This window comes from Cricetulus griseus, chromosome 3, assembly GCF_003668045.3.
Source record: "Cricetulus griseus strain 17A/GY chromosome 3, alternate assembly CriGri-PICRH-1.0, whole genome shotgun sequence".
Lineage (NCBI taxonomy): Eukaryota > Metazoa > Chordata > Mammalia > Rodentia > Cricetidae > Cricetulus > Cricetulus griseus.
This window is the reverse complement of record NC_048596.1, coordinates 51,995,257-52,006,414: the sequence shown is the minus strand read 5'-3', so window position 1 is coordinate 52,006,414 and position 11,158 is coordinate 51,995,257. Positions and strand designations below refer to the sequence as shown.

At 44.5% G+C, this 11,158-nt stretch overlaps 2 protein-coding genes across 3 annotated transcripts in view; one reads left to right on the top strand and one right to left on the bottom strand.

Moving 5' to 3' along the window:
• The window catches only part of CUNH11orf95 (chromosome unknown C11orf95 homolog), a gene marked incomplete in the record, with an annotated part of 7,935 nt that extends 5,541 nt beyond the window's left edge, over positions 1 to 2,394 (top strand). Inside the window, 1 exon segment of the mRNA XM_035441997.1 lies at positions 1 to 2,394.
• Positions 2,395 to 3,804: 1,410 nt separating this feature from the next.
• LOC100752666 (reticulon-3) overlaps positions 3,805 to 11,158 on the bottom strand; it is a 56,578-nt gene continuing 49,224 nt past the window's right edge. For both annotated transcript variants that reach the window (XM_027408392.2, XM_027408393.2), the window contains 5 exons: positions 8,133 to 8,271; positions 7,799 to 7,868; positions 6,330 to 6,376; positions 5,552 to 5,610; positions 3,805 to 4,728 (listed from right to left, as the gene is read on the bottom strand). In XM_027408392.2, coding sequence (XP_027264193.1) covers positions 4,683 to 4,728; positions 5,552 to 5,610; positions 6,330 to 6,376; positions 7,799 to 7,868; positions 8,133 to 8,271 — 361 coding nt within the window. In that variant the 3' untranslated portion in view covers positions 3,805 to 4,682. The remainder of the gene's footprint in view (positions 4,729 to 5,551; positions 5,611 to 6,329; positions 6,377 to 7,798; positions 7,869 to 8,132; positions 8,272 to 11,158) is intronic.

The following is an 11,158-nucleotide window of genomic DNA, read 5'->3' as shown; positions in this document are numbered from 1 at the left end:
TGTGCCGCCACTCCCTACGCTGCTGGTGCGCGCTGGCCGGGGGTCCCGGCGCTCTTGGCGCGGGCCCCGCGTTTCTCGAAAAGCCAAAGCGCCTCTCCAATGTTCACAGCGAACGTTCCCGGCCGCGCCCAAGGGCGCAGTGCTGCCAGAACGGGGTGGGGAGGTGCCCGAAATCAGTATTAGGGTTGAGGGCAGGGCGCAGGGAAGTCAGGAAGGACGCGCAGGCCGCTCGCCCTGGCCGGGGGCCCAGTTCCATGCGGCCTCGCACGCCTGCGAGTGCGGCTCTCAGCTCCCGGTTTGCTGGCTGTTGGGTCCAAATTGGTATTCTCGGCCTCTCAGAGGCCCCGGCGGCGGACTGGAGCAAAGCGGGGGGCGGGACGCGGGCGGAGCGTCGGAGCCCAGTCAGCTGCGCCAGCTTCCCGGCTCAGGGGACAGCGCATCCATGCCTTTGAGACCCGGGTCATAAAGGGATTAGCACTTTTTTTCCTTAGCCTCTCCCGCTCAGAGAGCTTCTGTTTCCTACCCAGTGAAAGCGGCGGGCACACTCTAGGTCCAGTGCCAGCACGGTGCAAGCCCGGGGTACTGGGGCGGTTGGTCTCTATTACTGCCCTCACTGAACGTGATTTGTCTTCGGTGGATGCGACACCGGTTCTCAGCGCCCAGGGCTTAAGGCCGGCCTTGGCCTCTTTTGCTCTTACTCATGGTGCCAGAAGGGCCCCTCAATCTCCCAGGCAGGTCCGAGAGGGATGTATAGATTTCATTCTCCCGTGGAGAACAGGTGGTCCCGAGATCAGGCCCCTTTTTGCTCTTTGTATTTTGTTTTGAAACTGTATTTAATGCTTTTTATATGAAAGGGAGAGGGGAACTGGCCCAATCACCCTTATGTGCAAATGTCTTATTTATTATGCGTGTTATCAGAGATAAGCTGTGAGGTGGTGGAGGAAAGACAGAGATGGGAGTATGGCCAGGGGATTGGGAGGATACTAAATATCCCCTGGCCTTGTTTCTAGGTCCAGTGTCTGCTCTTCACTAAGGGACGCCACTGCAGGCACTGTGCCCTCCTTTCAAAGTCAGGGTGCAGTGGTCAGAGGGTGGGACTTGGGAGGGGCCCTGGGTTCTGGGGCCAGTGCAGCCCCTGTGGTGAGAAAACAAGAAAAAGAAATCCCTTCTCTCACCTGCCAGAGCCCAGCTCAAGGTTCAAGTGCCTCAGGCCCAGTTCCCTAGACTTCCTGGTCGAATTGGATTTTATACCACGGATTTTATAGCATTTTTATATAATTTAATTCAAAATTGTCAGTAGGAAGGGACCTTGGCGATCACAAATTGATCCCTTTTGGAGAGAGGAGCAAAATTCCAAACCCCAGAAATTACTTAAGCCAGCTAGGAACAGGTCAAGAACTAGAATTAAAATCTCAACTCCCAGTCCAGTGAGCTTTGTAACTATGTTGCATTGCTTCCAATCTGGCAAGTTACCAAGGTTTCTTTACCCATTGAGCTTGCCAAGGTGTAGTTTGTTGGGCACTGCAGACCCACAGTACTTGTGACTCCCGAGGTCAGCAAAACATTGCACTTCCTGGGAATGAGGATGAAGGCAGCTTTCAGCACTGCAGGCCTGTGAGAGATCAGGCTTACCTCGCCTGGGACAGAGGTTTCTGCAGCAGAAGGCTGCTCAGTATTAGTGCTTGTTTTGAAGCCATCAGGTATTCTGGAACGGCTGCTGGCTCAGTTTAATTCCAGTTTTGACCAGCCAGGATTTTGGAGACTATTAGAATCTTGAGGACAGAGATTATGGATTGTGCCAAACTGGGCACTGACCTTTTTTACTTTTCATCATGCATGTTTTTAACAGTATTCTCTCCCACCTCTACACCACTATTTAGAAAGAGTAGGCAAAATCGGAGCTGCTGACTGTCATCGCCAGAGCTCACTGCTTAAGTCCTGGTTGATGGGGCAGAGGAAGCTCCCAGGCTAGCATCATGTTAGGCACCCTTGGGCCCACCTGATGACAATATCAAAAGGGTGGGACCCACAATGCATTTTGATAGGCCTTTCCCAAATATCTGCAGCTCCCAAGGAGGTTGTCTGGCAAGTACCTCTGCAGTGATTCTACCATGACTGGACCTATGGCCCAAAGGGTCAAGGGGTTGGTGGGTCTCCTCCCTCAGGATTCTGATTGAACAGGTGAAATTCCTTCATTTTTGTTTTGTTAATGGTATGCTTGCTATTATGGCCCATATGTAAATGTTACTCTGGATACATATTTATATGCCATGTTACTTAGTGACACTATTCAAACATTTGTATGTGTATTTGTGAAGTCTGCATCAGTCATTTAAAAAGTATTTCAGCCTAAGTTTTCCCGAGAGGTATGTTGAATAAAGTCTTAAAAGTCCAGCATGAGTCACAGCCAACTTAGTTTTGGGGCAGAGGAGTGAGAGTCGAGTTCTGATGTCAGACCAGATGTTTCAGTTTTTGGCTGCATGTGGTTTACAGGCTGCTTCCTACGGTAAGTGGGGACCCTTCCCATTCCCAGGCTGGTGAGAGGCTGAAGCAGGCCCTTTCACCCAAGTCACTTCTAAGGTCACCTTTTATGGAGACTCTAACTTCATTTTAGAAACCAAACGCAGTGCAGCTTTGCTCAGTGCTGTGGGAATCCTTGCAATCTTGGGAGTTTGTTTAGAAAGTTACCGGAATGAGGGTGGGAGTGAGTGAAAGCCTTTTGCTCTCACTTCACCCAAACTGTAAAAAGAATAAAGTTGCAGACTGATGAGACAGTCACTGTGTTCTTTATTTATAATTAATACATCAACTTGCAGTTTTACAGGGACCAAAAGAGCTCCTTGAGGCTACTGTATTTTTATGCTGCACGCACAGACACGTACACAATTTCATTAGTAACTTTTTCACCTATAGATTTTTCTTAAAAAAAAAAATTACTATGTGGCACAAAAATCTTTCCAATTATTTTAACAGCAGCAACAAAGAAAAGAGCCAGGTGTGGGGACTTCCAGTGCAGAATGGGTCCCTTGTTGGGAGGCCCCAAAGACCATCAGTGCATTCATTTCCTGGGAGGGCAGAGGATGGCGATGGAGTGTGTTCTACAATGGAAACCCGAAAATTCAAAATGGACAAGGGCAGAGAAACTAAGAAAATGGAGTAAGGCATTTTACCTATCAAAATCCTTAAGTCATTTCCCAAAAGGAGGGTAAAGAGGTTCCTTTCCTACTTTTAGTCACAGAACTTTGTGACCATTGAAGAGCTCCCAGCTTTTCCTCACAATAGGTAGGGCTGAGAAGTGAAGGAACTCTTGGATGCCGGTTTGCAAGCAGACTGGAATTTCTATGCTGAAGAAGGGCAATGCAAGGTCTCAAACAGAAATCAAGATCCCCAGTCAATCATAAATTATTCTGTTGTCTATCAACATCTCCTGGTCCTGCCTGGCTACCCACAACCTAAAACTTCTTGAAAATACTCTTCAAATGAGCACCGTGGGCCATGGTAGGAACTATGTCATAAATGTGTCTGAAAATGGAGATCCCCTCAGAACAACACTCACTCACAAGCTACCTGTCACGAGTCTGGAAATGTACCTCCCCCTCTAACCAACTGAGGCCTCTAGACTACAGACACATGACCTGTAGCCAATGGGAATTCAGTCCTCAGGCTAAACTTGCAAAGCACAGGTGGCCACAGCAGTGGAGAAAGCAGCAGGGAAGACACAGAAGGAAGGCTTTTTGTGTTCTTGTGCCTCATTCCCCACAGACTAAGACAGGGTTACAATAACTCAATGGCTGGGAGCCCACATGCAGATTATTTTTCTTAAGTTTATAGCAGTGTACAGCAGTTACAGACATTTATTTCATAATAAGAAAAGTACAACCATATTTATTAAACTTGAGGTAAGGTGGGCAGGGAAAAGAGGGAGAAGCACATTCTGGAATGATTTCTCAAACCAACACTCACATTGGTATCCCAGACCAATGGCTTGGACACTGCCCTCCCAGCTGGCAGAGCCCTTCCTTCTCTAGAAGAGCAGCAGGAAGATGACTGCTGCCCTCCTGCTGACTGCTCCACCCTACTCTGTTCCCTCTGTACTTCTCAGATGGCATTCTGGAAAAAGGGAATTACCTCTATCACCTGTAAGTTATTTAGAGTTGACAGTTCTTTCATTAGGGAGAGTGGCTGCTTAGCTCTAAGGCAGGAAGGTAGGACTGGAGGGCTGCACAAACCCAATGGAAGGAATCCCACTCCTGCCCCAGACAATTCATAAGTTAATCATTATTTCCTAGCTTAAAAATAAGGGCAAAAATATAAATGGGAACTGCATAAGAGTCCTTGAAACTGGATAGAGGACCCTAGAGACATTTCTCTCTTCTTTCTCCCCTTTCACGGTACAGGTAAAAGCTCTACCACTGTTATGGTCTGATTAATTCTATTAATTTGATTCACTCCTTATTCTTTTGGGTTCTAAGAGACCAGTTCTTTTTTTCAGTCTAACACATCTTGTGCTTGGTACTGAGGGTAAAGGGAAAAGCAGGGGAGAGAACACCAAATTAAAAAGAACAAACAACTTGGAACCAGGCTCAAGCTGACACTGAGCAAGTTCCTTCATGGTACAAGTGACGATGTTATAACTATTAAATGGCGTTTTAGTAACTGTTGCACTTCTGGTTTCCATGTGCTTATTCTGCCTTTTTTTTGGCGATTCCGGGAAGCTTTGCTTGGATCCTATTAAGAAAAGAAGAAGAAAACTGAAAACATTTGTTTTAAATATGCATTTGTTCTAGGTTTGTATTTCCTCCAGGATATCAGGTAGGGCTCAGCTATTGTCTGCCTGGAGGTCCCACCACACTGTCCTTGAACTCAAATACAGATCCATTTGCTTCTGCCTCCCAAGTCCTGGGATTACAGGTGTTTACCACAATGCCAGGATCTAAGCTTCACATTATTTAGTTACTAGAAACGACAGGGAGGAGTTGTCTTAACTTGGATACATATGAGAATAAAATAGGATTAAATAACCAAAAATTATATGACAGCCAAAGTATTTCCCTTGATGACTTTCTTGAGAGTTCAAAGATAGGATATTTAAGTTCAAGGCCAGCCTGGGCTGTATAGCAAGACCCTGTCTCTAAACCAAAGAAAACAAAACAAAACAAAAAAACCCAAAACCGGCCCAACAACCGAAACAACCAAAACAATAAAATTCAAAGATGATGATGCTTTTTTGTTGTTTGTTTGTTTGAAACAGGGTTTCTCTGTATAACAGCCCTGGCTGTCCTAGAACTTGCTCTGTAGAACAGGCTGGCCTTGAACTCACACAGATTCTCCTGCCTCGGCCTTTCCAGTACTGGGATTAAAGACAAGCACCACCACTGCCCACCCAAAGATGTTTCTTAACAAGAGGCTCAGATATATAAAACTATCTAAGGTTTTATTCAGAGTGAAAATTACTTTTGACAGTAACATTTTATAATGGAGTGTAGAAATTATGGGGGGATGGGTATAGTATATATGGGAAATGGTCAACATGGTCCCTAAGTGTACTTACTTTTCAACAATTGACTTGGTCTGATCCCGGGCAATCCCAACATAATGATCAATCTGCGTCTTTTAAGAAAGGAAGGAAGGAAGGAAGACTCAGAACCAGCGGGGCAACACAGGGGCTAAGAATTTTCTTGAAGGTTCCTCCCACACCCCAAGACAGGGTTTTGCTGTTGTGGAACTCGCTCTGTAGACCAGCTGTTCTTGAACTCAGATCTGCCTCTGCCTCCCCAGTACAGGGATTAAAGGTGTGCACTACCACGACCTGGCTGCCTTTTTTAAAATTACAGTATTTTTTCACACAATATATTTTGGTAATATTCTTCCTTGCCTTATGAAAAACTCCACTAGTCACTATTCTGGAAAATAAAAATGTCTAGATTTCAAAGAATTACAAGTTTCTGTTTTCAGATTTCAATTTATACAACACTTCAAAATAAAAATCACCCCTCATTTGTAGAGTAGAACGTATGCGGCATTTCCTTTATTACACTGAAGTATCTTTTTTGAGTACTAGAAACTGCAGATTTAATCTACATTCTGTAGTTGTTATGTGTTATAGCTCCTGGGCATGATTAACTCATTTAATATGAAAAAGCCCCAAATCAACTTTTTCTACATAGCATCTCTTCACCTTCCTTTTTTGGAAACAATAATTCACCCCCATGACACAGAACACCTATCCTAGGCCTTCAGTCTTTGCTGGGAGACATGACTCTCAGTCTATTACTTTCTTTAAAATGAATCCAAGTCATTCACACATTTGCTTCCAGACAAATGCCTACCTTGTACTTCTCATAGACAATTGGGACGCTGAAAACAAGCAGCTCGGCTGTAAGACAGAATCAAAAGATGGCAAATGTGAGAAACTCAAGCAACACAGACATTTCTTCATGAGTACAAGGAAACAGAGAAAAAAAAAAAAAAAAAGAGGACAGCAGCCAGGAGAGAGATCAGGGTAGTGTTAAAAACCCAACAGGCTGCTTGCTTTCTTTGTATGACAGGCATCAACTTCTAAAATACAAAAGTGGCTTCTAAAAGCAAGGTCCCTAACTAAATCTAAACAACCCCTTACTTACAGTTACTTTGAAATCCACCACCACCACCCCCTCCCCGCTCTGCCCCCAGCCGGCCGGGTTTCTCTGTGTAGCCCTGACTGTCCTGGAACTCATTCTGTAAACTAGGCTGGCCTCAAACTCAGAGATCCTCCTGCCTCTGCCTCCCCAGAGCTGGGATTAAAAGCATGAGTCACTACTGCCCAATTCACTTTGAAATTTCCACTCTGATATTTCTTTGTCAGACCATTTAATAAAACACAGAGCTATGAGCCCAGGTTACTCCAACATCTAACACATACCCTAGACACCATAGGCTGGCCATGGAGTAAGTGGTTATGCCGTGTGCAAGTTCTTTAAGCAAGCACTCTACTCCTGGGTTACTTTTTTTTTGAGACAGGTTTCTCTGTGGTTTTGGAGCCTGTCCCGGAACTAGCTCTGTTTCGAAGAGATAAGAGCAGAGGGAGAGCTCTCAGAGGGAGAGCTCTCACCTTTGAAGGACATTTGTTGGGGAATATTATTATTATTATTATTTATTACTACTACTACTTTTGTTTTTTTCCAGACAGGGTTTCTCAAACTCACAGAGATCAGCCTGCCTCTGCCTCCCAAGTGCTGGGATTAAAGGCCTGTGCTGTCACTGCCACCTTTTTTTTTTTTTTTTTTTTTCAATTGAGGGTCTCATATGTCCTAAGGGGGTCTAGAACTCATTATGAAGCTTAGCATGATACTGAATTCTGATCCTTCTGTTTCCATCTACCGAGTGCTGGGATTATACCAAGTGTGTATTTATGCCCGGCTTCCCCAGTTCATTTTGTAACTTTCACTTGAGACAGGGTCTTATTAAGTGGCCGGTACAGGTTTGATCCTTCTGCCTCAGCTTCTTCTTCCTTCTTCTCCCTCCTTTCTCCTCCTCCTTCTTTTTTGGTTTTTCGAAACAGGGTTTTTCTGTGCAGCTTTGGAGCCTATCCTGGCACTCTTTCTGGAGACCAGGCTGGCCTTGAACTCACAGAGATCCGACTGCCTCTGCCTCCTGAGAACTGGGATTAAAGGTGTGCGCCACCAACGCCAGGCCTGCCTCAGCTTCTTGAATAGCAGTGATTATAAGTCTGTACCATTTGGTCCAGAATTTACACCTGAGACTTAGAGAATACTTTAAGAAATAAACACATAGACACACACTTTCCTTGTGACCTTACCAAGAATCAGAAGGGTGATCCCATTAAAAACAGCACCAACATAGGTCATCAGCCACATGGAGACAGCCAGCTGTGAAGGCCAATGTCAGAGGGTTAGGCAAGAATAATGGTAACTCAGTTCAGGCTGTATGACACACTGTATGACTTGCATTTTATAGTCAGAAAACTCTCACTGTCTTGGTGTGAAGCTGATGACTGCTGTTTCAATGCTACTCTTAAGAGGGAGGCAACAATTTTTTCTGTTGACACCAACTTCCCTTTAACAGGCTTTTCTCTTGTCTGGTAAAATCCTATATTCCTTGTTTGACCTCTGAATCATAGCCCAGCAACCAACCTTCAAGGAGTCAACCAGATCTTCTACCAGGAAGAGACGAATGATGAGTTTGAGGGCTCTGTTGACATGCACCATTGCAGCATTCATGTAGTTGTGGAAAGCTTCTGAGGAGAGGGTAATATCCACATCCAGGTAGGCCCTTCCAAGGAAGAAAAAATAGTCACATATACAACACATAAGGGAAAATTCTTCAACAACAGACACAGTGTTTTGTGTTTTTATGGTTTTTTTCGACAAAGGGTTCCTCTGTATGAAAGTTCACGCTGTCCTGGAACTCACTCTGTAGACCAGGCTGGCCTAGAACTCACTGAGATCTGCCTGCCTCAGTCTCCCGAGTGCTGGGATTAAAGGCGTGTGACATCACTGCCAGTGATGTCACAGTGTTTTCGTTTTTGTTTTTTTTTTTTTTTTAACGAGAAAATGGCATTCTAGAAATCTTTAAGGGACACAGCTGTCCTTTAGTGGATAAAAAATATGCCAATTATCTGTGAATTGTAGGGCTTTTATGTATAATGAAGGACTATCTAGAGTGGACATATCAAAATCATTCTGTGGGAATGTAGATCATATAGCATAAGCCTTTGCCTAGCAGGAATGGGATCCTGGGTTCAATCCCCAACATTACAAAACAAGCAAAAACATAAAATTCATTTGTATGTGCATACCCATGTGGAGGTCAGAGAACAACTCTGGGTGTCATTTCTCTAGCACTGTCCACAATTTGTTGTTGTTGTTTGTTTCTCTGCATAACAGCTCTGGCTGTCCTGGAACTTGCTCTGTAGACTAGGTTGGCCTGGAGCTCAGAGATCTGCCTGCCTCTGCCTCCTAGCTGAGATTAAAGGCGTGGGCCACAACCACCCGGCTCTGTCCACCATTTTTAATAAACTTTTTTTTTTTTTTTTTTGAGACAGTTTCTCACTGGCCTAGAATTCACTAATCAGGCTAAGCTAACTGGCTAGTAAGCCCCAGGGACCTGCTACCTGCTATCTGCTATCTCCTCCTCTCCTATACAAGTGAGCACCTTCTAGCTTTCTAAAATACATTGTTTTATTTTTAACACAGTGTGTGTGTGTGTGTGTGTGTGTGTGTGTGATGGTTTGAACAAAAATGGTTCCCATAGGTTCATAGGGAGTGGCACTATTAGGAGGTGTGGCCTTGTTGGAAGAAGCATGTAACTGGGGTTGTGTTTTGTTTGAGGTTTCAGAAGCTCAAGCCAGGCCCAGTGGCTCATAATCTCTTTTCCTGTTGCTGGCAGATCCAGACGCAGAACTCCCAGCTCCTTCTCCAGCACCATGTCTGCCTGGGTACCACCATGCTTCTTGTCATGATGATAATGGACTGAACCTTAGAACTAAGCCAGATCCAATTAAACATTTTTCTTTATAAGAGTTGCTGTGGTCATGGTGTCTCTTTACAGCAATAAGACATTGACTAAGACAGTGTGTATGTTTCTGTACATGTACAACACCATGGTACACATGTAGAGGTCAGAGAATAGCTTGTGGCAGTTGGTTCTCTCCTTCCATCATGTGGGTCCTGGGGACTGAACTCAGGTTGTCAAGCTGGAAGGCAAAAACCTTTACCTGCTAAGCATCTCTCTGGCTAAGAAAGACCCTTAACATGTTTCAGAACACCCAGAGCTATACAGACAGATCTTGTTTCAAATAAGCACCATCAAAACAAATCTAAAAGGATAAAGAGAGTAGGGACTACAGCTCGGTGGTAGAGCACTTACCTAGCATAAGGTAAATTTAATTTAAAAAGGGGGGGGCAAGAAAGACTTAAAAGGGTAGTGAACATGAGTATGCTAGGGCTGGAAATTATACAACACACTCTGTGTTTTGTTTTTAAAGGGTGAGATTTAGCCGGGGTTGGTGTCGCACACCTTTAATCCCAGCACTCCGGAGGCAGAGGCAGGTGGGTGGTTCTCTGGGAGTTCGAGGCCAGCCTAGTCTACAGAACAAGTTCCAGGACAGCCCAGGCTACACACAGAAACCCTGTCTTGAAAAACCACACACACACACACACACACACACACACACACACACACACACACACACACTTACAATAAGAATTTAAGGGCACATATGACTTAAGTTATCCCTTCTATTTCCAAACAGAATGTAAAAGCACCAGGAAAGAGCCAGTGGGCTATTCCAGAGAGGTCATAGCAGCGGTCTTTCTCTGAGACAAAGGGTTTTTATTGTATTTATTTTTGTTTTATTTATTTATTTATTTGACACAGGGTTTCTCTGTGGAGCCCTGACTATTCTAGAAGTCACTTTGTAGACCAGGCTAGCCTTGAATTTGGAGATCCTGAGTGCTGGGATTAAAGGCATGCAGTACCACTACCAGGAGACAAAGGGTTTTATAAAGTTGTTGTTTACTAAAATTCAAATGCAAATTTTTATGGGCAAAGAATTTCAACAGCACAAACACGAGGAATCATTTGTTAAAGCTACAGTACAGCCAGAAAGGCATTAAAATTTGCCAAAAGATTGGGTTCTGGGATGCCCTCTTCTGGCCTGCAAGGGCACCACACACATATACTGCACAGCCATACAATTCAGGCAAAACACCCACATACAAAAAAAAAGCCCCCAGGGGCTGGAGAGATGGCTCAGTGGCTAAGAATACTAGCTGCTGTTCCAGAAGACCTGAGTTCAATTCCTGGAACCCATAAGGCAGCTGGCTCTCCAGTTCCAGGGGATCTGACACCCTCACACTGACAAATGTGCACATAAAATAAAAATAAACAAGTAAAATATTCTTTAAAAAATTGCCCCCAGACCCAGGGAAACTACACAAGAGCTAAAGTAAATCAGAAATACAATCCAGAATTAACACAGAGTAAACTCCTGGTTCCAGAATTAGTTCAAAACTGTTTCTGGGCTTTACTATATAGGGCTGAAAAACCAACACAGTGGCTGACTGAGCCCTGGGCAAGCTACTTTGTGCCCTGCTCAGGATTTGCAGCTCTCTTTATCCTTAAAGATGAGCCTCTAGCTAGTTTAAAGTCCTTAGAT